The sequence below is a fragment of the Brachypodium distachyon genome, chromosome 1 (assembly GCF_000005505.3).
Source record: "Brachypodium distachyon strain Bd21 chromosome 1, Brachypodium_distachyon_v3.0, whole genome shotgun sequence".
NCBI lineage: Eukaryota > Viridiplantae > Streptophyta > Magnoliopsida > Poales > Poaceae > Brachypodium > Brachypodium distachyon.
In genome coordinates, this window is record NC_016131.3 from 62,714,472 (window position 1) to 62,735,038 (window position 20,567).

General features: G+C 43.4%; 2 protein-coding genes across 3 annotated transcripts; both read right to left on the reverse strand.

Moving 5' to 3' along the window:
- Window positions 1-208: 208 nt before the first annotated feature.
- Window positions 209-3,803, reverse strand: LOC100828225 (receptor-like protein kinase FERONIA). Its single transcript, XM_003557928.4, has 2 exons — window positions 866-3,803; window positions 209-536 (listed from the first exon to the last, which is right to left on the reverse strand). The coding sequence occupies exon 1, from the start codon at window positions 3,561-3,563 to the stop codon at window positions 867-869; it is 2,697 nt and encodes an 898-aa protein (XP_003557976.1). The 5' UTR covers window positions 3,564-3,803; the 3' UTR covers window positions 209-536; window position 866.
- A 1,119-nt stretch (window positions 3,804-4,922) lies between these two features.
- Window positions 4,923-19,116, reverse strand: LOC100828930 (ribosome biogenesis protein BMS1 homolog). Of its 2 annotated transcripts, XM_003557930.4 has the most exons (18): window positions 18,872-19,113; window positions 17,653-17,799; window positions 17,487-17,577; window positions 17,275-17,393; window positions 16,711-16,901; window positions 16,261-16,471; window positions 15,048-15,285; window positions 14,156-14,553; window positions 13,677-13,776; window positions 13,330-13,508; window positions 11,884-12,230; window positions 11,588-11,681; window positions 11,268-11,486; window positions 10,416-10,655; window positions 9,619-9,828; window positions 5,773-6,039; window positions 5,485-5,682; window positions 4,923-5,396 (listed from the first exon to the last, which is right to left on the reverse strand). In XM_003557930.4, exons 1-18 carry the CDS (start codon window positions 19,004-19,006, stop codon window positions 5,244-5,246), a joined length of 3,537 nt encoding a protein of 1,178 aa, XP_003557978.1. In that variant the 5' UTR covers window positions 19,007-19,113; the 3' UTR covers window positions 4,923-5,243. The 2 variants fall into 2 exon arrangements, with proteins under 2 accessions (XP_003557978.1, XP_024312511.1); XM_024456743.1 differs by lacking the exons at window positions 4,923-5,396; window positions 5,485-5,682; window positions 5,773-6,039; window positions 9,619-9,828 and adding an exon at window positions 10,780-10,882 and having other exon boundaries at window positions 10,546-10,655; window positions 18,872-19,116.
- Between the last annotated feature and the right edge of the window lie 1,451 nt (window positions 19,117-20,567).

Consider the following 20,567-nt stretch of genomic DNA (forward strand, 5'->3'; position numbering starts at 1 on the left):
ATCTTCCAATTCTTCTTTTCTTCGCTGGACTCTGGAATCATATTAAAGTCCTCATTATCTCGACAGCACAGCTGGGCCTAGATTTATTTGATTCCACTCTTTCTTTAGACGTACGCAACTGTAAGCAAATTAATCAACCGACGACAGGGAAGACGAGCAGCTGGATCGATTGACATATTTTGCAGAGAAGAAAACGTGGCCAGCACACTGGATCCAGAAACTTAACAAGCATACACTATACAACTGTAAGTAAACCGACAACTGGTGTCCAGATAATGGCATTACATAGAACTGATGGAAGCACAGCTCAACCACATCAACTATTTTGAGTTTACAATTAAAACAAATACATGGAACACAGCCTAGCCCCGGGTATATGCATGAGCACAACTGCTGCAACAATCAACATCAAGACAGCATGTTGAACACAATACGAAAACAGCTTTCTTCAATGATATCCATGACACGCCTCTACAATGCCAAGTGTCCACAGCTTTTGTACAAATGGGTTTTGTCAAAACGCAGAGTATCTTGCTCTGGAAATAAAGGAGAACGATCCAGTGTCAATCACCACGATTTGAAAATTGACATGACATGAAGGCAGCTAAAAAGGAGAAGGTCGTGCACATCACTCTCTCATAATTATTACTTTGTTGGGTCCTAGCACGTAGCAGCGGTGGTACAATACAAGCCAGTAAGCATATAAAGTCATTACAGTGCTGGAGAAAAATACAAGGCAAGACAAAATATCTAATATGAAACAATTCTCTGACTCCCAATCCATACAGCAAGGGCATAAACTCAGGAAAAATACGATGAACGAATAAATTAGGTCTGGAGGGTGACAAACATATCCAGTTCTTACCTCACCGCCCTTTGGGGTTCATGATCTGCGAGAAGACCGCGCTAGGCGTCAGCCCATCAGAGTCGATGCTCGCAACACTTTGGTCGCCCATGCTTATGGAAGTAGTTGTGGTTGTAGTGGTGCTTGAATCAATTGACGGGTCATTGGGATCCTTCTTTCCAACCATCACGAGGGGAGTGCCCTCGTCTGACATCCCACAACCAATGCTTCCGCTCTCCTCTGCGCTTTCCTGCATCTGTAGGGCAAACTCCAAGTTCCAAAGCACATCTCCCATCGAAGGGCGCTCAATGCCATTATCAGCAACACACTTCTCAGCTGTCTCAGCAAACTTCTTAAAGCACTGTGGAACTATCTTTCCTTTTAGGTAGGGATCGACAATCTGATCGAGAATGCCCTTCTTTTGGCAGTGCAATGCCCACTCCGCCAAGCTCACTTCTTCCTTTGCAAGTGTGGGGTTCAAGGCAGGCCGAGCACAAAGGACCTCAAACAACACAACACCAAAAGAATAGACATCAGATTTCTCAGTGAGCTGCTGCCTGCGGAAGTATTCCGGGTCTAAGTAACCAAAACTGCCCTTGACAACTGTGCTCACATGTGTGTGATCCATCGATGGCCCAGTCTTGGACAGACCGAAATCTGAAACCTTGGCGACCCATTTCTCATCTAGGAGGATGTTTGTCGTCTTCACATCACGGTGGATGATGGTATGCTTTGCACCTGTGTGAAGGTAGTGAAGCCCACGAGCTGCACCAATGCAGATCTCCAAGCGCTGCCTCCAACTAAGTGGTGCATTCTGGGTCTTGTACAGGTGCTCGCGCAGAGTTCCATGAGCCATGTAGTCATATACCAGGATCATCTCATTCTTCTCCTCACAGTAACCAATCAGCGAAACAAGATGACGGTGGCGGAGCTTCGACAACATCTCAATTTCAGTCTGGAACTCATGTATACCCTGCTCAGACAAAGGATTACCCCGCTTGATAGCCACCTTTGTTGTGCCTCCATCAACCTCTCCACGGTAAACTTTACCAAATCCACCCACACCAAGAATCAGTGACTCATCAAAGTTCTTTGTTGCAGCCTTGATCTCTGCAAAAGAGAAATGGCGGCACAGGTTGGATGGCAAAGATGAAGCATAGCTCCCCGTGGTGTGCGACTTGGCTGAGCCTGAAGTGTGTGAATTGCCATAGAGCGACAGCGGAAGCCAGCCAGAGTGCCCATCACTCATGCCAGCATCCTTCCCTGCTCTCCTCCGACGCTTGCATATGACAATGAAGCAGTATCCAAGTGCAAGAACTGCCAAACCTCCAACTACTCCACCAACAATAGGCCCAACTGTTGATTTCTTCTTCCCTGAGCCGCCATCCACCAATGGCTCGGCACTTGGGACAGGGTTGAGCCCCACAAGACTCCCATTACTCTGTTGCAACTTGAACACCTCCATTCCATTGAGAATAGCGTCAAAGTACTGCGGCTTCTGCGTTACATCAGGATGGAGAGCCACCCAGAAATCCATAGTCCCGGAACCCATTGTGTTCACCACATAGTCCTTATACACCGGACTGCCAATACCATTTGGAGACGCCCATAAGATCACATCAGCGCCAGCCATGGCAGTCTGATTGTTGATGTAAATGTCAAACACCCGCTGATTGGGTTTAGTAATTGGGGACTGTATCTCACAGAAATGGAGCCTCACAAGGTAAAAGAAGCCAGCATCCACCTGCATTATCCAGGTGAGATTGTACGCCAAGTTTACGTCCTTGTCCGGCCCCATTGACCGAGCAGTGGCATAGACATCTGTCGGTGCGACATAACCCGGCACATTGTCCGGGTAGGTGATTGTGACATTGGCATCGTTCTGGTACGACACCCCTGCACCAGCACCCCAAATGTAAGGCGTGTCGTCGTCCCACGACCTGTACCCGCCCGTATCCTTGGAGGGGGAGATCGCCTGGCCTCCGACATTGAGCCGATACATGGTCTGCAGAGCAGTGCCAGCTTCCATGGTGTATGGCTGGTTGTTGCCATCACCCATGACCAATTCTGGAGTGGAGAGGTCGAAGAGATCAGGGGATGAGACAACCTCGATGCCATTGATGAAGGCGTAGGCGTTGGGGTGGCCCTTCTCCGGGGTGAAGGTGAGGTCGAGGGTTTGGCCGGTGACGTTGACGGAGAACTCCCGTATGAGGTAGGCGAAGTTGAGTGCCGTGCTGGTCTGGTAGGCGCTGAAGTTGGAGAGGAGCGTGACCTTGGCGGCCGGGACGGTGACGGAGAAGAAGGCGTCGGCGGCGTTGCGGTTGGAGTAGTTGGCCGGGTAGAAGTGCAGCCGGAGGAACTTGCGCCCGGGGCCGAGCGGGAAGGAGTAGGTGAAGGGCGCCGCCGACACGCGCGCGGTGAGGTACGGCACCTGCGGCACCGAGGGGTCCTGCGCCCCCGCGATGGCCGAGCCGAGGTTCGCCGGTGCGTACTTGGACCCAGCGTCGCCGCCCCACTCCCGGCCGTCCGTGTCGTTCCCATTCCCCGTGGCGCCGCAGTCGAGCAGGATGTCGTCCCGCGGCACGAAGGGCGCGCTCCCCGCCGCAGCGGGCGCCGGCGCGGTCGAGTTACCCCCTCCCTGCGCCCCCGCCGCGGGCACAAGCGCCGCCGCGCAGGCGGCCAGCAGGAGCAGGAGCACACATCTGGGGCTTCTCCCCATGGCGTCAGTTGTAGTAGCTAGCTACTTCCCTCCTTGTTGCAGCGGCTCACAGATCGCCCATGAAACGGCGACCACCTCGGCGCCGATCTGGGGGACTGATTCGCGGAGGAGCGTAGCGGCAGAGCGGTGAGATTTGAGGAGAGAAGGAAAGGGGAAAGTGACGCCGCGGTGGAGAGGAGGGCAGGCGTTAAGGAATGGGAGGGATGTTTCGGGATTACTGGTGCGGCATTAAGGAGCGAGGCCAGCAACGGCAACGGCGACCTACTCCGCTCAAATCTACCGCGCTTGTTTAACTTTGCTTGTTTACTTTACTCGTACTACTGCCCGCTGCAGCCGTACGTGTGCCGTGGGAAGCGGTGCCGTGTTTATCTCTCTGACCGTGTGGGGCGCAGAGAGTGGGTCCGACGCAACAGTGTGACGGGTGCTGCGCGCCGTGGGGTGGCGGTGGTGGTGGGAGGTGGATGACAGACAGCTCGCAACTGTCGTGCTCAGCAGCCGCGCGTCTCGTTTTTGGGTTATTTTCCCTTCCCCGTTGGCCCGTTCCCACGGGGCCTTTTCTTTTTAGCGTTTCGGCGACGCGGTGGTGGGAACCGCGGCCATGTGCGAGGGCCCTACTTGTCAGAGAGAGTTGCCAGCCAGACCTAAGACGACGCGGCATTGTATGTGAGGTACTGATGTGGACAGCCGAGAATTAGGGTGCAGCAGGGCTGCGGGCCCAGAAGTCAGGGAGTGCGGCGGGGTCAGTGGAAGAGGAACGCGGCGGCCAGCCTGAGGCTGCAGCTGCTGCTGCCAAATGCAAGCTGTGAGCCAGCCAGCCAAACCGTCGGGGTCGGCGCAATCAGTGCCGTCCAAGACGGCGACGCTGCGGGAAGGAAGGAAGGAGGCGTGCGTGGGCCCCGCTAACATGCAGAGGAGTTAGGGAAATCGTGACGCGCACCGTCTCTTCTCATCTGCTGCGTGTGTTGTCTCTCGTCTCCTCCGTCTGAGGATCAAGACTGGACCGGCGATTTATTATACGGAGCAGCAGTACACACTTGAATTAATTAAGCACAGCGTTGGTAAACCAGCACAGATCACTGTATTTAATCTCTATCAAATGAGTGATGCAACTATAGTTTTGCGACTGTCTAGTGGTCCTACTAGTAGCTAACAGAGAGCCGTCGACGTCAATGTGGTCCTGTTCTTTAGGTTTTGGCTGCCGTGCTCTTCGCAATACCTTCATTGCCAGTCCCAAGTACAAATACTACTAGTACTTGATCAAGTCCAAGGACGAACGAGCTGCCCTGACTAACTGCTGCTCAGTGCATCGGATTACAGGGAAATAGACATCGTTTCAATAACGCAGACTGGAGCAGAATGTAGCCAAGCATAAAATGATAGCAATAAAGCCAAGCAAATGCCAGCACAGCTCCGCCATTAAAACAAGCCCAGGAACCAAAATTGGCCAATGTTTATGTCCCTGAGCTTGACAATTTAACATAAAGTTAGGCCACTTATATAGAACAAAATTCCACAGCAGCATACTCTTCTCTGCCTAAAATAGTATCACTACATGAAGTTACACATAATCACCCCAGCCTTCCTTTCCGTACGAGTGATTAACAGGCATCTCCAACCAGGCGCTCTAGTTGGTGCGCCACCGTATTTATGGGATAATTCCCTTCGCTGTACTCTTTCCACCTATCTCCGGGCTCGTTTCTTTTTCTTATCCTCTTCCCTGTATCTCTCGCGCCTCTCTTCCCTGTGCCGCTTCTTTGTTTGCAGTTCGGTCTTGGCTTTGTTTGCCTCAAATATTTTCTTCTTCTGCACGTCTTTTATTTTTGCCTTCCTTGTCTGCAGAAATCCAATCAGGTAATAAGCATCAATCAGAACAAACAACTGAAGCTTGAATCAGCTATTATGCACATAACATGTTTGTTACCTTCTCATGCTTCAGCAACATTAACTGTTGAATAGCTGCATGTTTCTTCCTCTCATCAAGATCCATAAGTTCCGGTATGCTGTTTGGTTGCTTCTTACTCTTGGGTCTATCCTTCGGCTTAGTTGTAAAAGGAAGCGAACTTTGCAATGTTTTTGGGATCGCTAGAGGATTGAACTTCCGCACTCGCCGCTCAATGCTCTGCTCAATGGACATGATAACATGTGAGAGAGATGGTAAAAAACATATGAAGGTAAGAAGCGCCGTTTAGAAAGAATTAACGCTCACAACCTTGTAATCCGAGTCTTTATTGTGTGGAATGGGTAAGTTGTGTGCCCTCCGCAGCTCAGCAGTAGTTCGCATGCCTTGCCACATCTGGTCTCGTGGTTGTAGAGAAGTGGTCACAAGGTTACAGTAGGTGGGAACTTCAACATTGACCCATGCACGCATGAAGACAATGTCACTCATAAGGATTTTGTCCTCAAATGTGCATCTTGCAATGCCTTCCGTACTTTCGCCTTTTCTCCTTAGCGCATCTCCTGGTTCGATCTTTGCTGCCTGTAGTGAACAAGAAGATTATTTATATTTGAACTACAAGAAAAGTCATGAATTTGTCGGCTTCAGGGTTTTCATAATCCAGACTGAGATAAGTTTCCTCTCTGCTAAACCTAAGAGAAGCTACTCGTGCATGCATCTAAACTAAATAAGATCCCATTCCACTAATAAACATATATGGTGGGGGGTGCCTACATGGCATCTGTCCTCATAGAGGACTTGTCCTTATATTACTAGTTTGCTTAGAGACATGATTAATACTTAAACTTGTCCTTAGTCCTGGTTAACTTACCAAAATCCAAACTATGACAATAACCTTTTACTAAAAACAACAACTATACCCACCTCGTCCTTAGTCCATGTGTACACAGTACACAGAAGAAAAGGATGGATTGTACGAGCACACAATGCTTCTAATTCTTTTCTTAGGGGAACATTGTAGGGGAGGCCCCAGCAGTAAAAGGTTATTAATCAGGAAAATAATGACTCCATAGAAAAATATAAAGACAAATCTTAATCTGAGAGATCCAAAAATAGAAGGACAAATTAATCCTTGAGCTCCCATCACACGTCCAATGTCCTCGTTACTCGTTGCCGAATTGATTCTTAATTGCACATCCACTAAATGCTGAACTATGGTTGGCCTTGTTGGGAGAAAATTCTCCTTGATTCCCTCAATCCTCAAATTCGTCCTAGTTTTTTTTTTGGATATGGGGAGCACATGAGAGCTGTACACAGGGAGGGAATATTCAAAAGAGAGGGGGGAGCTACTCAAGGGAGGAGGAAATCCAGCCAGGAAATGACGTCAAAGATTTCCTATTGCGCTGCTTCCAAATATGCCAGGCCGCTGTGACGAAAGACTCTCGGAAAACAGGTTTGTTGAAGCTTGATTTGACTTCGTCTAAAAGGGCATTGCGATCATAAAGAGTAGTTGAATGCCAATGGATATCCACCATGACATGCTAAAAGTGCATTGCCAAAATAAATGACCACGGTCTTCAGGATTACTGAGATCGCAAAGAACACGAACTGATTGCCCCCTGGATATAAACTGCATCTCTGAGGCAAATCTTTAGTTGGGTTCTTCATTGAACAGCAACAAGGCAAAGGCTTTGAGCTTGTTGGAGCATTTGGATTTCCAAATCAAGTTCAGAGAGTGCAGCGTTGGATATGTTGAAATGCATTGGCATAAATTTTCCTAGAGAAGTCGTTACCCGGTTACCCCACTTCCACTGAAAGGACCACAAATCCTTATACTGGCTGACAGGTTGTAAAGCGATGAGAGTTCTCAGTTCTGAAATTCAAGAATTAATAAAAAGCTTGAGGAAAGAGGGAGATGAAAAAGGTGTAACGCTCTCTGCATTGAAACACATCTTTGAGTGAAGAGAAGCCATCCAAAGCAAAGGAGTACAAACAGGGGTACATCTCAGAGATTTTCATGTGATACCGAGGATCAGACCAGAACAGAACAGTGTCAAGCAATTAGAAACATTGCAAACATTCTTCCATCAGAAAGTGACGATAAGATTAAGGAGGACAACCTCAAGATCAACTGAACCCATGGAGTGTCACATTTATTTAAGAATTTATAGAGGAACTTCACAAGAAGGGCCTTTTTGGACTGAAAGATTAGTGATACCCCCTTTGCTCTTCGGCAAGCACACTTTGTCCCAAGCAGTCAGAGATGTAGGCCTACCCAAGAGCGCAGATTTTGTCCCGAAGGCAGATACGATGGGATTTGTTAATCGTGTTCTTGACACCCTCTGGAAGTTTGAGAGTGCACATATAAAAGGTGGGAAGGGGCAGACATGACAGCTTTGGTGAAAATAATACAACCACCCAGAAACAAAAATGAAGAACAGGATGCGATCAATATGAGGAGCAAAATCACAAATTCTAGGTCTGGAGAGGTCCATAGAGAGACCTAAGTATGTCAAAGGGAAAGCGGCCTTTACATCAAAGAATACCAGCCATGTTAGAAGCTTTATCATCCAGGGTGTTGATGGGAGGAGGCAAGATTTTTGATAATTAACACAAAGCCCAGTGGATTCACCATAAGCTTCGAGGATGCCTTTAAGGCTAAGGAGTTGTCCGCAACAAGCTTGCATGATAATCAGGGTGTTGTGGGCATAATACTTCTAGTTGTCCCTAAGCATTACCCAACGTCCTCATTAAAGCTCTCCAAGACCATGATTCAGGACAGCATAGAAAAAGATTGTAGATTGTTTGCACATATCTTTCCAGGGTTGTCTACTTCCATTGGCATTCCTAAAAGGCTAAAAGGTTCTTGTTAAGAACTACTAAAACTCAGAGGTTAGCAATAACATTAGGCACATAGCCTATGAGATGATACTGGTCAGTTTTACTACATGTCATTCAAACGTGTGGTTCGACTAAGGACAAGGAAACGTGTATTTTGTACTATGTTAATTCATCTGAGCATTACCATTTTCCAACGAAAAATAAATGGAGCATGATGGTTTTCATATAATCACCACCACCGCTCTCCAAATATCACACCCCCCCCCCCCCCTCCCGTCTCCTAACACATATATTTCCTGGCTCCACCCTAGTGGGGAGAATCAATTCAGACTTCCCTAATCGTCTCAGGGATGCAGAAAGTTCTTTCACTTCAATTTTACAAATGTATTATGTTTGTAAATACCACTCTGTTCATAAATAGATGACGTTTTGGAAATGGACATGGTCTCCAATAAGCTGCATTGACCATTATTATTCACATGAAATAGCAAATAAAAAATTATCAAATTGTAACACTATGAAAAAAATCATGACAAAACCAATGATATTCATTTGAAACGATGAAACCAAATATTTTTGATACTTCCTCCGTCCAACAAAAGATGTCTCAAGTTTGTCAAAATTTGAATGTATTTAGACATGACTTAGTGTGTAGATGCATTCAAATTTGGTCAATGTTGAGACATCCTTTGTTGGACGGAGGGAGTACATACGAGTCAAAGTTAGAGAAGTTTGACTGCACGTGTTCTAGTAAGTCGCCTATTTACGAACAGAGGTACGAAACTTTAGAGTTGTTTTCTTGCTCAAGAAGAATAGATGGCGTTCTAGAATACTGAGGTGAACTGGCCATGGCAATTCCTATTATGCCATTGGCTATTAGTAAGAGTTAATGACTAGCCGTATGCATTAGTTACATGAGTATCCACTTCGATCGCGAACAAAGTTAATAACGTGGGCTAGCATCATCCTTTCCGATGTCTTTATTAGTATTTGACCATTTGTGCTAACAGCTTAAAAGCGATGTACTCCCTCCGTTCCATAATTCTTGTCTCAAATTTGCCCAAAAATGGATGTATCTATTTCTAAAAAGCGTCTAGATACACGTAATATTTCGACAAGAATTATGGAACGGAGGAGTATATGTGAACAGAAGGAGTATTGGTTAAGCCACTTTACGGGCCGATTAATGTCCTTGGAAGACCAAAGTTGCAAAGATGTAGAAATGTAAAGAAATTGTGCAGGCATAAAATTAGATGACTAGATTCATCGATCCTAAGATGAAATAAATTACTGATTACACAAGAAAGTCATTTTATGTACCTTTTTAACTTGCCCTCGGATTCCACTTACGGTCCGAATGGCTGCACCTTCAAACCTAGCAACCTCCAAATCAGATGTAAACATCCCTTTAATTAGCGCAGTTTTCTTAAATATCTTGCATGGTGCGCCTGTGAGCTTGATCTTCTTCATAATTCGGGCAGTATTGTTGAATTCTTGAATCCAGCCTGTTGCAGTTATTCTAAATGGTACCTGGAATATGTGCAAGCATCGTTGCAAAATATATCAGTGCATACACCTAAAAATGACAATTACTAAAACAGGAACGTGATCCAGAGATACATGTTAAAAACTTAAAATAACAATGTGACAATATGTACCATAGTTCGCAAACATTTTAATTGCCAAATTAAACATTATTGAACATATCCATCCACTAAGATGATGCCCATTCTGGACTAGCTTTCCATGGCATTCACAGTGCCTAACATCTTTAGAGAAATGACGAGTTCAACTTTTGTCTTGACAACACCAAAATTGAAGAATATATTTGATTTGGTTGTAGTTAGAAGATTATGACACCAGGCTGTTATCACTGACTTTTCTGCACCTGCGATAGCCTTGGTTTTTTATTTTTTCCGTAAATCACTCCATTTAAAGCTATTGAAATCTATAAATTATCCAAAACATGCAAGAAAATGTGGTTGTTACATGGATAATATTCACTTGTGATCGGGATCTCCATTCGCTAGAAGGAATATACTATATACCTGATACACTAGTCTGAGGAATTGCTACTAATCATCTATGGACTGTTATAAACTGATAATCGAATGTACCTTATTGCTGGAAAGACTCTGGACTGCCAGTACACCACTTTTTGGTGGAGCGAGTGGCCCCCAAAACATAGCAAAGCAATGCATATGCTCAGGCGTGTACTTGAGCATGCGATGTCGACCATTCCGATCCTCTATTGCATATATAGGAGTTGTCTGGAAACGTCTCCAACCAATTGAGACAACAATCGGGTCTTTTGTCTTCAGCACTTTCCTATGCCACCTGTGGCGCTTCAAGCTAACCTGCATGAACATCGAACAAGGTATATGTGATCCACTGAGAAAATGATGGAAATGGCCACTCGAATTATCATAATATTACGCTACAGTTTTACCAAAACTTGATCTCAAGGATTGTGTTACATACTAGAATGCACATCCTTATACTTGAAAATTGGATTGTACTCCCTCCGTTCCATATTAATTGGCGCGGATTTAGCACAACTTGTAATTATCATAAAACTCCGTAACTGGGAAATGCAAGTGTACTTATTAGACAACCGCATTAACTATAACATCTAGAATTTGATTAATCTGCATTATTATAATCCAGGGCATTAAATAATCAGTCCAGATATATTTCTTTTTTCTTCTGATTGCCATGGTAATATCTACATGAAGTAAATATCAAATGCTAGAAGCTCCACGTAACGTTATTTTATAGTTATTATATAGAACATTGTATTGCACCATCATATTGTCCAAAGTCAGACCAACCACTGTCACAGCATGCAGCCTTCGAAAGAATAATTGGATTATATTCTTCACATATGCACTGATGATGCATTTCCAATGCAAATTAGTTTCTTAAACTACTGATTAGAAAAACCGGGAGCAAATTAAAAATTCGCTGACCTGCATATATCCAGTGTTCTCCTCACCCAGCCCAATACCTCCAACAAGAATGGGGTGGCAAGGATCAAAATGCTCAACTAGCTCAAATGGCACGCCATGTACCTCTAATCTGACGTAAGTACCAGTCCTAAATCCTTCAATTTCTACTCGGGTGTCTTCATCTAGATCATTGAGTTCAGATATATTCATTTGCTTGCGCAGCTCAATTTCCTCCTTTAACTGAAAACAACACGCAGAGCATTGAGTTCAGATATATTAATACTTTGGATCTCATCAAAGACCTTCAAAGAAAACAACACGCAGAGCATGTTATTGCATACTTTGTCGAAATAGCCCCCTCCGTCAGATTGGTCTCTTTTAGATTTCTTCCTGTCCTCATCAACTTGCTCACCAGACAGCTCAGAACCATCATATGTAGGTTTAAGTTAAGGAATCAAACGAGAAAAAGAACAGTAATGTACTTTAAATCTAACAAATAAACGAACCAACAAGTTCAAGTGACCTGTCACAGTAAAGAGACAATGGAGATAATCCGCCCATCTAGGAGGCAAGCAAAAGTGCATCAGACAAAAACTGAGAAATAGAGAAGGAAAAGATGATTATGTTATAAGGATATTCTGAATCAAACTTTGCCTTAAGTGCAAGCTTCTTGAGTCTTAGTTCTTCAACTTTTAGTTCATCTTGAACACCTGGCTTCCCTGATCCATTTTCAGCGGCCTGGCTCTTGTGTACCTCACCAGTTTCCAGATCTTCAAAATCACCATCGATTTCTTCATCACCTTCTCCATTTTCATCTATTTCGCGTCCTCTTAGAGAAGCTTTTGACCAATCTCCAGTCACAAAACGGTCACGGATGCTTTTGGCGAGATCTTCATCAGACCAATCATTTAGCTCTGCTTTGAAAAACTTGGAGTAATCCTCAGCATCAACATCATCAAAGCTTGGTAATTCATTTTTTGCTTGCTGTAAATCACAAAAGAAGACATTCATTGCTTCACACCAATAATAAAACTAGCATGATATGTAAAACTTTGTGCACTATAGCAACTTCACATAGGACAAAGGGGAAAATGCTCACACGAACTTGTATTAGCACTGCTGACCATTACAAAAATTATGACAAGTGGAACTAAGAAATTAAGAATGATATGAAATTCAACCTATAGTATAATAAAGGATAACAGGTGTATAGTAAACTCTGTCATCTATCAACTTTTTTCTCAACCATATCAATCTATTAATTTGCAGTTGTTGGTGGTTCACCGCCCCCACCCCCCTCCCTCACACCCAAACATAATTATTTCCTTAATGCGCACCACTAAAGCCGATATGTAAAACTTTGTGCACACATAAGACAAAAGGGAAAATGCTCACACGAACTTGTATTAGCACTTCTCACCTTTACACAAACTATGATGAGGGGAACTATAAGAATGATATGAAAAAAAAATCTATAGTATAATTAGGGATAACAAGTGTTTAGTAAACTCTGAAATCTATCAACCTTTTTTAAACCAAAACTATATCTACACCTATAAAATTATCTAATAATTTGCAGTTGGTGGTGGTTCATCCCCTACCTCACACCCAAACATAACTATTTCCTCAATGTGCACCACTGGAGCCAATAACTCCCACACGTAAGGCAACAGATAAGGTAACAAATTCCACATACAAGGCAACGAACAAGAGCAAACCCAGGATTCTCGTGATTTCTCTAATTAAATTTTGCAGCATTGTTTCCAACAAAACTTTTTTGGTTCATTTTTAAAAATGCTCAATAGATTGCTGCATGAATATTCAACGTCCATTCTTATTGTATGGTGCTGTGGCTATTATCTTCTCTTGTCTAAAACCAACATGTTGCCCTTCAACAAAGAAAAAATATTTTTGTTGGATATTCACAGGACATCGAAGGTTTTTGAGTCATTAGGGGATAAGTTTCCAACTTATTTCCTAGGCGTTTGACATGAATATCTTGGAGAACTAGATTTGTTTGGATCACACCAAACTTACTTTTAAATAGTAGATAATAAATTATCCTATATGCAAGCAGAATTACCTTCTTTTGCCCTTTTGGTATGAAAATTTCTTCATCTGAGCTATCTTCTTCAACACGGTTAGTGTCCACTGCTGTTGAAGGTTGCCCGTATACAAGTTGCATTAGACTGGCACTTCGTCTGGAAAGTGTTCTAGCAAGCAAGGACTTTTTCCACTTCGAAGTGTTTTCAGTTTCATCATCTAAAATGTTAAAGTTCAGAATTGAGATGACAAAACAAAATACTGACAGTGCTTCATTTGCTAAGAAATTGGTTCAGCAGAGGAATTAGCATAAATAATCTGATGTGTGGGTTTTCTGGTGCAGGAGGCAAGACATGACAGACATCAATAAGTGTGTGAAACTGGTACCTGAATCAGGAGCTTCTCCACTACCATCTGATGATATAGAACCTTCAGATACGTGGTCATCTCCAGAATCTTCATTACCACTAACATCTTCATCGGAACACTATAAGATAAACCAAGGTTAAAAATACTTCTAAAGCTTCAGATAGAAAATCTGTAGTACCATATATCGTTGCTCCTATAAACAAATAAGTTGGTGGTCATGGTTTGCCCTGAGTCGGATAAACCACCTGAATTGCTATAGCAAGTAATAAAATAACTAGCTCATGCTCAAAGAGACGCCACTTTTGCTATTTAATCAAATAGAATTCCTGGCCTGCACTGGTCAACTTAGGAACAGCTAATACGAACCTATGTCAAAATATTTCTTGGCATAAATCCTTGGTAGTAAGTAAAAGGATCATAAACTAAGTAATGTAACACAAAATAAGAGGGGAAAACTATTTTTTGATATTAGTTGATGCTAAGGGTAAACGATAAACCTCATCATCATCTTGAAAATTAGTTGATACAGCTTTCCGCCTCAATCTTCCATTGCAAAATTCCACTTCTTCTCTCAAGTCAACCCCATGATCACTTAGTTGGATACCATCATCATTGTCACCTTCACTATCACTAGAGCACTCAGAATAAGACTGCTCGCTGTCCAAGGTGTCTTCATTACCAATGTTATTACCACCTACTTGATCCAAAACGTTAGTATCTCCCTGGTCATTATGTTTTAAAGAGATGACATTGCTTATCCTTTCACTGTCTTCGGACTGAGCAGCAGGGCGTCTACCAAAGAGATTTATAAAACTCTGCTCCAACTTCTCATCAAGGGAGTATTTGGTGTTCTGAAGAGTTTTTACTAGCGCCACGCCAACATCATTACCTTTCCCTGTAGCATAACAGGCAAGCAGACCAGCAAACAATGAAGAACAGCAAGAATAATAAAACTATTAGAGACGATAATTTTATTAAAGTAAAGTTACACAAGCACATTTAGTTAAATGCTTTTGGCAGCTCTATAATAGCTATAGGCCACTCCCTCCCTCTAACTCTCTCGTGCACGCACCCACCAATACGGGATGACTAACTGGACCACTAGCATAAGTTTCTCTTCTACTAAGATTTCTTTTCAATCTAGCCTGAAAAACACTTCAAAGCCAAACCATTAATGATTTAATAGAAAAAATATCAGAAGTTAATTAGGTTAGGTTTCCAGTTTGGGCATTCTAATATCCTTTTCAACCAGAGATGTGTGCGCATGAGGCTTTCATAAAAACAGTAGAATCCTGAGAAAGCATACTTCATGAACTCCAATAGCAAGCAACACGGTGAATGAATGAGGGGGGCAGCTTCAGGTATTGATAGCTTATATTCTAGCAGTACCTTGTTTTCTAGATGCACCATTCTCATCAGTGTTTGAAAACTGCACAAGATGATCGTTGATATTGATATACACAGCATCCTTGTCATAAAGGAGATCCCCAAGACCAGACATAGGTGCATAGAACAGCTTTTCCTTGTCACGTAGTCCTCGCTTCTTTGCAGCTGACGGCAAAGGGCAAGGATCAGCCAAACTTGTCACACCAGACAAGACGAAATCACCTGCTCCTGTAATATGCACCTGCATAAATTGTAACATGTCTTAGCATCCAAAGAATTTAGAAAAATGATATCAGGCAGGAAAAGTAAGGTAACAATAAATATGCACACATATTCTTCTAAGTGAGGTAAAGTAAAGTGCAATTCATTTTTAGGTGTAACAATTGAATACCACCTCCAAATTGTGTATCTGGTTTCGCTGATATCTCCCCTCAAGATATCACACAAGTAACATGACTATCTAATATGTGATTTTCAGGATATAACTACTTCATAGAATGCTCGACCACTTGAATTATCATCAGTTGAAAGTAGAGCTTAGGAATGCTGGTTTCTACTATAAGAAAGCACACAACTTGTTTATAGCATAAGGTCTAGCAAAAGGTGTGTGGCTGGTTAGAAGTTCAACGCAAATCTGGTGTTGCAAGCAGACCATGAAAACAGAGCATTTGCAAGATTGAGGCTCATGTGATTGAATGAAAGCTCTGTGTATATTATTCAGCTGGTGCTCAAGTTGAATTAAACTGGTTGTCAGATAGGCTAATAAACTACAAACACTTTTTTTGCAAAAATGTGGTGAAACAGATTGAGCAATGCCGAATTGCCGATCACAGTTATTTTCAATAGCGCTATGCATTCATATTCATTCCATACTCATGTCCAAACTGAACAAAAATATCTAGAAAATTCCATAGATTCGCCAAAGTTAAATTGGTCAAAGCCTTGTCTTAACGAAACCAAATACGACAACCTTTGTGAAAAGGAGGGAGTAATACCTTATTCGTTGCCTCAGGTTGTGAGTAATTTAGCTAAGTTTGAGTATGTACTATGTTGATGGGTTCATCTATTAACTCAAAATCATGGAACGAAGTTATAAGAATTCAAATAACACTGCCTGTTATGAAACATATAGGTCTTTGCTGGCACACAGTAAGTCAATCCCTAATTCAAATCAAGTTCAGCAATGACGAAAGAAATAAAAGATGTGTACATGTACCTTGGTCCCTCTTTTCATGTTACACCCACGAAGGTAACCATATAGCGTTATTTTTCTGTCACATTTCCTGTTCAAGCGCACACTTTCTGGCGAGGTTACATCTTCGAATCTATCTGCTAAGAGATAAGGATGTGCCATTCTCCAACTCAATGGGACAGGCTTAATAACAGAGATGAATCTTGCAAGATTATGGACTTCTCTCTTTGTGTATCTGCACGGAAAAATATGTTATGTTATGGAACTCATATGCTAAATGAGTATAAATGGTAGCAGATCCATGATAAAGGAAAGTGACACTTTCAGGTTAATGTACAACTGCATCACGAAGCTGCAGTGGTGAGCTCAGATTGGCTTAAATTGAATAACAGCTATAAGCATGGATCAACTTTCCAGTTATTTCACTATAATTAAGAGTCCAAACAAAAAAAGACCAACTTTACTTAAACTTACTTTCCATGAATGAGACCTGACAAGTAGAATAGTTTTGCTCCCTCCTTTATCTCAGACCAGAATCGATGCTTAAGGCGCTGCTTAGTTTTCCGGAGTTTCTTTACATCTTTAAATTGATCCAGATGTGTAAGTACTCCCATCACCTTTGGGAATCCATGAACTTGCATGATATTAAGGAACTCAAATGTATCCTGCAAACAAGGGTTCATTTGGGTAGCATTAGCACAATGGTGATAGAAAATATTTAACAGTTAAACACAGACCAAAACAATAGGTCTGCCCCACCAATCTGTAGGAGTTAACACAGTCGATGTGAAATCCAGAGGGGCTGTTGTACACTAGACCATGAAAAAAAGGACCAAACAGCGTACAGGATATCTTATCAACTTAGCATTTAGCCTAACATATAAGGATAAATCGCATTGGGGATGTGCTCCTAAGGTGCAATTAAAAGGAAAAAAAGCATATTTTTGTCATTAGTCCTGGTGTTTGTTAAACAACAGGCCTGCTTAGGTACATAGTAAGCTAGGAATATTTGTATAAATAGCAACTTTGACAACATACCATTTCAAATCCATAACTACCATCAATAAGCAGCAGAGCGAGATCTGCTATTTTAGCTGCATCAATCATTCCGTTGATATCATTTGGACACTCCAAGAACTGTACCCTCCTGCTTTTACCTGTAGCAAATATACATATTCACAATAATATGGTTAAATAGAAGAACAATATGTGTAGGTTTTATATGTATGGGATGCAGAAGATTCATTGACCTGAAACAACCGTGATGGGACCACGGACTTCTGATAAGTTTTGTTTAGTGTAGTGCTTTACTAGACATTTTATCAGCAGTGACTTTCCAACCTGATAAATTTGGGGTAAAATAATGATCAGAGGAGGATACAGAGGCATTACTTGCATGAAGAAGGTAGGACATACCTGTGGAGGCCCTTGAACTACAACAACAAATGGAGGTGGTTCACCAATTGAGCGATCCATAATTGGCACATGAAGACGGCGTTGTTCAATCTCTGCAGATCGAGATTGTAGACGCTTGGCCTTTGTTGCTGAACGAAAGGCAAAAGCCTGTGGGGAGAAGTACAGTAGTCTAATTAAAATAAGGCTTCAAAAAAAGATAGGCCAAATATTGTAGAAGGCAAAACATACTATAGTTATTGAAGCTGTTGCCAGTTTTAGGCACCATCAGTGGTTCGGACATTCTACCAGTGTATTTTTCTTAGGGCATGTACAATGGGTGATAAGACAGCCTTTTCTTATGTGTTCCACGTCATTTCGAAAAGACAAAAAAACATATTGTACAATAGGTCATCTCTTATTGCCTTATCTTACAATTAATAGTTGGATAAATAAAATTAAATAAATAAATGTTAAGAAAAGCTGAAATCTAGTACAATGGGGAATTTGCCTTTTTTTTGCCTTATCCTTCTTGTGAAGAGATCATCTCTTAATTAAGAGAAGGCTTGTACCTTTCTTAATTTCTCTCTCTTCCACGTCAGATTTTATCCTATGTGGCATCGCTAAGAAAAGGCTGACGTCACCCCATTGTACACGCCCTTAGTGAAACTATTTGATTAGTCCAAAAAGTTTACCCCATGCAGATGGCAGAAATTATTGCAAAACAAAGGACTAAATAGACAATAATTTTACTGAAGTGCCAGTCCCACAGATTACTTCAAGAAGGCAGCAGAAACTATTGCAAAATCGAAAGACCAAAAATGGATAATGATTTTAAGAGTAGCTTCCTAATAAAAGAAATCAAGAACTTGTCCAAGGCCAGTCATCAACAATTCTGCATTTTATGCTCAAGACTGTATTGAACACAACCAGCGTCACTTTACTGCTCCTTACAAGAAAATTCATTACTTACTTGATTCAGTCTACATGCCTGGTTTACTAACGTATCAACTTCTACAAGACATATCAACCTCTGCATATGGGTACTCGTTCGTGATAAGAAATATCTACCAGATTAACAAGCAACCGCCTCATATGTATCCCCACTGACAAAAAGATACGGTCACCAAGGACTACACTGGAGCACCCCGGATAGGATGTTCGCCAACGCGTCAAATTCTATACCACGAATAGCGCCGAGAAGCCCTCTCCGAGAGAGAGAGAGCCGCCGGTATCGCCGTACCTTGGGGTTCTTCCTCTCGCCTCCATCGTCGTCGCCGGCGGCGCCTTTGCCCTTCTTCTTCCGCGCCTTCGCGCCGGACTTAGCCACGCGATGCGCCTTACGCGGCTGCTCGACGCCGGCTTCCACCGGGGCCATGGTGGTGGGTTTCGAGTCGGCTTGGCTGGTGGGGGTTTCGCGGCGGCGGACCAGAGGGAGGGAGGCGGTGGCAAACGGCCAGGGGTAGAGTGCGAGACGAGGGTTTTGGGAGGCGCCTGCGTGTAGTTTCGTAAAGACCGACGTTGGTGAGTCCGTGACTGGGCCGAGCAAGTTCTCGGTGGCAACGTGAGCTGGGCCTGACCCTACCATACGCGCTGGAGAAAGTTACCTGGTACGGGCTGAAAGAAACTGTGGGTTGTAGCCTTGGCTAGGTTTGACGTCCAGCTTGCCAGCTCGGGCTCCACTTAAAAAAAAAAAAGCTTGCCACCTCAGGTTCGAAAATGTTGTTGTTCCCTCCGTCCGGAATTACTTTTCACCAGTAAGATACCCATGCATTGCAACGGGTCACCACAGTGCCACACACCACGCTCAATTCTAAGTTTTGGTTGTACCATTTTAACCGAAAGCAACATGTTTAATAGCTATTTTTACTGCACATGGCTGATTTTTCAACGAATTTGACATTTTATAGTGCATAGTACATTTTTTTATAGTGTTTAAATATATGACCAAAAAAATATCCTAGAGTACTCTTCCTTAGGTTTGCAAACAAGATACTGGTAGGTTGGAAAAAAAATATACAGCCAACAAATTCCTTGGTAAATAAGGGGAAAGACACCTTATGTAGGGAAACAACAAATCACCAGTAAGCTTTTGTATGCGTCCGAATAAGGAAAATGCAAGCAAAATCTTTACAGTTTTTTGCTGCAACTTGTAAAAGCAAGATCCAAACGGCTAGGCACCGGTGATTAGCTAGAGGTTGGACGTATAGGGAAGGCGAGAACTCCACCAGCGTTGCTCATCTTGGCGTTCGAGGAGCAGATCGGGTGGCGGCGCAGCTCCATGGTCTCCAGGGCACGAGCTCAGTGGAGGTGGCCGGTACAGGAGCTCGCTGGAGGGAGCATTAGGCGCTCTCTGGAGGGGTCGGACAGGAGCTTGCTGCAGGTCAACGTGGGGTAGCGGTTTCTCAGGGGAGCTTTGGGAGTTGGAGCAGATCGGCGTTGGGGCAGCAGGACAGGAGGGCGGCGCCGTCGGAGAAGTAAGTCACGAATCAGGGGTGACCAGACCTATGGACCATAGGAGGCGGTCTAGGGAAGAAAGGTGGAGGTGCCAGGGGAGAAAAGAGAAGAGGAGAAATCGACGGAGGTGGAAGAGAAAGAAGAAAATTAAAAACTCTCCGTCCGCCGTCCGCCCCGCTGCGAGTCAGGGCCAGGGCATGGCATGGGCAGCGCGGCTTTGGGCGCGGACTACGTGGGATTGGGGGTTGGAGGCACCTGCGTTAGATCGAGGGAGGGTAGAGAGAGAAGGGGGAATCATGGGACGGCAAGAAGAAAGGATGGGGAGCGGTGGCACATATGTAATATTTGTGAGTTTGACGTACGGCACCCATGGCAATCACCACCAACTCCAGTTTAATAGATAGTAATAGATTAATTGAACATTGGTTGCAAGGAAGGCCTAGTCTCCACCCGGAAAGTAAGGAAAGATTGGTTGGATGGAA

Excerpts from the sequence above, each read along its gene's own strand:
- LOC100828225 (XM_003557928.4), bottom strand. The coding sequence starts at position 3,563 with ATGGGGAGAAGCCCCAGATGTGTGCTCCTGCTCCTGCTGGCCGCCTGC.
- LOC100828930 (XM_003557930.4), bottom strand. The coding sequence starts at position 19,006 with ATGGCCCCGGTGGAAGCCGGCGTCGAGCAGCCGCGTAAGGCGCATCGC. Across the intron at positions 17,578-17,652 it reads TAGTTCAAGGGCCTCCACAG|GTTGGAAAGTCACTGCTGAT; the intron begins GTATGTCCTACC and ends CAAATTTATCAG. Across the intron at positions 13,509-13,676 it reads TGGAGAAGCTCCTGATTCAG|ATGATGAAACTGAAAACACT; the intron begins GTACCAGTTTCA and ends TTAACATTTTAG.